Raw genomic sequence first — 5703 nt, forward strand, 5'->3', positions numbered from 1 at the left:
GAGAAGAAGAAGGAGAAGGAGAAGAAGAAGAAGGAAAAAAAAGAAGAAGAAGAAGACGACGACAAAGGAGAAGAAGTAAGAGAAGATGAAGGATAAAGACAAGTAGAAGAAGAGGGAGGAGGAAAATAAGATAACTATAATAAGAAGCTATTGTAACATGCACAATATTTTTTTCTTTCTGATGAATGTATTGTATCTGTCCATCTTGATTTTGTATTTTAAATTATATTTATAGTATGTACCATTGGTACATATGGTCCAGGATGTTCTCAGACATGTCACTGTGCAGGCGGTGGTTCATCATGTGACATCTATAGTGGAATATGTGCAGGGGAGTGTCAGACTGGCTGGTCTGGGGACAACTGTCAAAGTAAGTCATGGTCAGCAATGATAACAAATGATATGACAAAAATGCCGTCTTACTGAAAAGTAAGATAAATCAGGATTGTACTTGTACACTGCATGTAGCTATGTAATTGTTGTTCTTTTGTTATTGTCTAACCAAATTGTCTACAGGACTATGGGCGCCTGTATTCTACCCATTTTGAATAAGATCATTCACAATTATATTATCACTTGAGGTTATTATATTTTCTATTTTCGTAGACATACCCACACCAAGTAGTGGTTTGTGGACAACTCCTTGTGTAAAATATTTTCACGTTTATTAAGGAGCTGAATGCTTTCTATGATTACATGAATTTAACTAGTGAAGGCTCTGTTAAATTGAAGATTATGTGTAATAATTGTAATCAATTTTGCAAAGAAAAAAATTAAATCACTAGTTCAAATGAAAACAATTTTAAAATTAAAAGTTTGCAAAGAAAAGACTTTTTGCAATAGAAGCAATCTGATTTTTTGTAAAGTACATCTACTATTATTTACTAGTAATAATTGCTGAATTGGGATTTCTAAAATATTTTTTATCATCCCCAGTTCCAGATGAATGTGTAGACGGTTACTATGGATCTCAATGCACTGATAAATGTCATTGCTTGAATGATGAACCATGTGATAAAGATACTGGAGAGTGCCCTGAGCAGAAGTGTGCTCTAGGATACAAAGTACGCAGTAGCCAGGTCCAATGTCAAGGTAAAATACTATAAAGGGTGTTCAAGTTTACATATCAATTCCAATTACTTTATCTCCAGACTACATACACTATGTACATCAAGTATGGTACAGCGTGCATCATACACCAGGATTGTTTTATGTACACATGTATGAGCACTCATAAATGCATGTATGAGCTGTTATATAAATACATGTATGAACACTCATAATTACATGTATGAACACTCATAAATACATGTATGGACACTCATAATTACATGTATGAACACTCATAAATGCATGTATGTGCATTGGTCATATCAAGCACATAAATGTACGTAGTGCTGCGATAGTAAATACATTATTAAAATGTATACTCCGGAGGAGGATTCAAGTATACGAATATAGACTGCTTTGAGGAGCATGCATGTTGAAACTGTTGGCCAAGGTAATCTTGAATCTGCCTCAAGAGTTTATTAAATTATGACCTCAAAAATCAGCAGTCATTATTTGTTGTACGATACTCGTTTCCTGTCATTCTACACAAACCAAGTTCTTAGTTTCGACCCTTGAAGCAACAGTGACCTAACCCTAACCCTAAACCTTAACCAAAACCCAATTGCAACCCGAACCGTAACGAACACCTTTGATGAAATACAGCCCGGAACAACTGTCCCAGGAATTTTGTCCTCAGCTGTATTCTGTAGCAGAGAGAGAGAGAGAGATATGTGAGAGAGGGGGAAAGATCTGTAGATTGCAGAGTTGCAGCCAGCATGGTTGGTTGTCCACCTGAAAGTAGTAATCGAGAGAATAGCAGATCTAGAGGTGGTCCCTGAACTGCTGGCTGCAACAGATTTCTAGTAGTAATGGACCTTCACTTCTTAAATTAAACTAACTCACAGTCACATGAGTCAGAAGAAAATATTCTCGTTTCACCTGATTGAAATAATTAGATTTTTGTGTTTACAACCCTGTTTGCAGTAGACCCAAGCCAAAGTTATCTTTGCCTTTAGTAATCAATGATAATCATTGACCAGATGTTTCCAATAAACATGTCTTTTGTTTTATTTTTTCAGAGTGTGAAGGGGGTACCTTTGGTCTTGATTGTGTTCAGCAATGTCATTGTGCTCCAGAGGCTTGTGAGATGGAGAGGGGTCTTTGTAAGGGACAATGCATAGATAGCTGGATTGAACCTTACTGCAGTCAAAGTAATTATACCTAGCATATTGTGATCTGGTTTGTCTTCTTCTTCTGCTGAAAAACTTTCAGATTAAAGAAAACACCTCGGATTGCATATAAAACTATGTGTGCATGTATTTTATTACGTTTCGCTGTAATTCACAATCTTGCTCAATAGGCTTATGGAGCAAGTACTTTTACCTTACTTTAATTTAAGCAAATTTACCTGAGCGCTCAATGAGTGTCAGCACTTGACAGATACCGGCGCTACATAAATGACCAATGACCTTTACGAACTATTTTGTGTTGTTCTCTTTATGAAGTCCATTTCATATTTTAAGGACGTTTCTCCTGCCCTATACACGTAGTGAATAGATCCACACAAAAATTCTTGAAATGATTATCGGTCATTGGGAGGTCTGTGTAGTACAAACAGCAGTTGCATAAAGCATGTGTGATTTGCATACCAGGACTATTGAATTGATATATATCACGCAATTGGATTTTAACCAATATAATCAGATGGATATCTCCCCTTGTTTAGGTACACCTGTATGTACATGTGCAAATTTGATGTTGTTCTTTTTTATGATTTGCTTATTTCGTGATACAATTATGAAGTGACTGGATTGTAAGATTGCTTGGTTTGTGACAGGGATTTTAAAATTATAAGTAATTGGTCATTCTTTCTAAGAGAAAAAAATCCATGCTTTTATTTTTTTTAATATCATGATTGATTGATGTTCTAAAAATTGCATATAGGATTTGTTTGCCATATGTACTGTAAGTTAAACACATAAGGCAAGACCTTTCTGAATGTTTGTTGATGTGTTTTAGTTAATGTTTCATATCTTTACTTGGTTCTTGACAGGAATATCTAGATTAGTTCCAGTGAGAGTGAATCTATACCAACCATCTAGCTTTACATGTTATGTGGAGGGTATCCCACTTCCTGGTGCATCCTCAGTTAATCTTTACAGACGTACTGGAAGCACCTATAACACAACAGGAATCACCAGGGGATCAAGCACTGTCTCAGGGTCAGAACGAGCTGTTGTCTTTGATGTTGATAGTGTGTATCCACAGGAAGATGGGGAATACGTTTGCGTTCTTAATGTTGATGGTGTAGGCCATCCCGGGACGCCTATTACCAACGCAACCTATGGTGAGCAAACTGCGTGACATTGCTTCACTCTAATGTACTTTTGTGAGATACATGTGTCATAGAAAGCATGAATTCGATTCTCTAAATACAGAATACTTCTCAGTCACACTGTCTCTATACAGGGTTACCGGCGATCGAATCAGTTATATGGTTAGTTTTCTTGTGTTCTTATGCACTTTGGTAAATGTTATTTACATATTGAATTGATGGAAGAACTGCTCGTATACAAGTGTGTCATTAATTTTGACGGTTATTTTAATCAATTATATTAACTATTTCTGTTTTTTTCTCCCTGTTTGTTAGTTCTGCCAGTCATAGAAAAAGCACCAGTGATAGTGAGTACTACGTCAACTACAGTAGGTCTTCGATGGAATGCATGGTCTGAAGAAGATGGCCTAGGTGATCCTCCTCTTGAAGGATATGATGTCTTTGTAGAGAATGATGGTGACTGGGTAGCGGATCAGAGAGTGGAGCAACCCACAACATCAGCCATCGTTAGTAACCTGACACCCGACACAGATTACAGGTTTCGTGTAGCAGCAGTGAGGGAAGGAACAGGTGGAACAGGACCCGGGTCTCCTAGGAGCGACACAATAACTCTCTGTAGAAGTAAGTTATGCTCAGAAGAAAAATACTTGAGTGGGTTGGAGTTATACATTTGTTTACAGGTACATTGTTTTTGCGTTTTAGTAATTGATTTGTACATTTAGATGTACATTTGGGATACTAATGCACTTTTCATTGATTGAATGCACTTTCCATTGAAATGGTTTACTTATCTAGTTTATTTTAGTAAAGTCTGTACAAAGAGATGTTTGTATTTTAGATATTCCATACATTCTCTCTTTTATTTTTTTTTTATCTTTGTAAATTGTGACACCGAAAATTTCTTCTACAATTTGTTAATTATACCCTTCATTGTGTTTGGCTCAACGGTAGTTTCATGTTCGACTTTTAATCTAAAACTACATGAAGGGTACCTGTAGAAGCAGTGCATGATTTTACTATGACGTGCATGACCATGTGATGTATTCATCTACTATAGGTCCAAGTCAGTTAGTATCTTGTGTATACTTTAAACCTTCAGAACCCAGTGCTTCCCCAACTGGACTACAAGTTTCAGCCATCAACCCTAAAGAGCTAGATGTGACATGGGAGGTATGAACTGTTTTAAGAGTAGCTGTTTGGTCGCTTCTAGGAAATGCAGTTGGATGAAAAGACTCGTCCAGAGCACAAAATGTATAAATGTTACTAGTCATATTTTTTATTACATACAGGTAGAACCGCACCGTTATATGTGATATGACGCTGGTAAAAACACTTACAACCTTATTAAGATTTAATTGTACCTATTTTTTAGTCAAGATATGTCAAATAAGAACTCCTCCACGCCACTGACTATATGTGAATATTTCTTTACGTACCTCACCAGTTGACTAAATTAAATAGATCTTGTGTAAAAAAATATAAAACATCTAAATAGCACCAATTTGTTTTGTTTGCTAGTTGCAAGTAAGAGCTGTTGGGCTTATGAAATTGAGTTTTTATTTTATTTTACAGAAGGAAGCAAGTACAAAAATGTTTTGTAATCAAGAGAATCTTGTTTAGCAGGACCATATAGCAGCTCCCTTTAATGCGAAAACTGTAGATTAAAAAAAAAAGATAACGGCTCATAGTTTTGTTTATTAGTGTGAAAGTATGTGCTGCATGTAACATGAATTTGCTTTTTAATGTTTCAGCACCTCCCGTCGGAATCAGCAGAATGCAGGAGTGGAGTGACCCATTATATGATCTACTACGCTCCCCCTGGTTCAACTTCTCCAAACTCTATCCTAGTTTTTCGTGACACTAGCTCCTACACGATAAGAGGGTTAGACACCTATCTGGACTATACCATTCAATTGACTGCATTAAATAAAGACGAGGAGGGTGACAAAAGCAGTGAGACTATGAGCAAAACACTTGAAGAAGGTTGGTGTTAATCTTAGGATGTATTTTTTCGTGAGGGTAAGGGAGTTATTGCTTTGCTTTTTAAGTGAAACATTTAATATTCTTGTAAATATTTTTGTTACAACCTTCGTCCAACATGGTTTTTTTTTCGGTTAATACTACTTTTGGTTCATTACCACCAGTTTCATCTACAAATTTAATTGATCTTGATAGAGAGAGAATAATTCATTCTGCTAAATTGCAAACTGTATGGTTCGTATACTGCTAATTCATTAAACTTAACTCGAGGACTACAGTTTGTTAGAATCAGACCTCGGTATAACTTCTTTGTTAAACTCAATTTCTGAGTATGTTTA

General features: G+C 36.1%; 1 protein-coding gene across 1 annotated transcript; it reads left to right on the forward strand.

The window, feature by feature from the left end:
• Positions 1-1476: 1476 nt before the first annotated feature.
• Positions 1477-4561, forward strand: LOC115928750 (receptor-type tyrosine-protein phosphatase mu-like). The gene is made up of 5 exons (XM_030996614.1): positions 1477-1501; positions 2130-2261; positions 3104-3397; positions 3701-4006; positions 4485-4561. The coding sequence occupies exons 1-5, from the start codon at positions 1477-1479 to the stop codon at positions 4559-4561; spliced, it is 834 nt and encodes a 277-aa protein (XP_030852474.1).
• The last annotated feature ends 1142 nt before the right edge of the window (positions 4562-5703 follow it).

The sequence above is a fragment of the Strongylocentrotus purpuratus genome, unplaced genomic scaffold (assembly GCF_000002235.5).
Source record: "Strongylocentrotus purpuratus isolate Spur 01 unplaced genomic scaffold, Spur_5.0 spur5_scaffold_3, whole genome shotgun sequence".
Taxonomy (NCBI): Eukaryota; Metazoa; Echinodermata; class Echinoidea; order Camarodonta; family Strongylocentrotidae; genus Strongylocentrotus; species Strongylocentrotus purpuratus.

Excerpts from the sequence above, each read along its gene's own strand:
- LOC115928750 (XM_030996614.1), top strand. The coding sequence starts at position 1,477 with ATGCATGTTGAAACTGTTGGCCAAG. Across the intron at positions 1,502-2,129 it reads TGTTGAAACTGTTGGCCAAG|AGTGTGAAGGGGGTACCTTT; the intron begins GTAATCTTGAAT and ends TTATTTTTTCAG. Across the intron at positions 3,398-3,700 it reads TATTACCAACGCAACCTATG|TTCTGCCAGTCATAGAAAAA; the intron begins GTGAGCAAACTG and ends CCTGTTTGTTAG.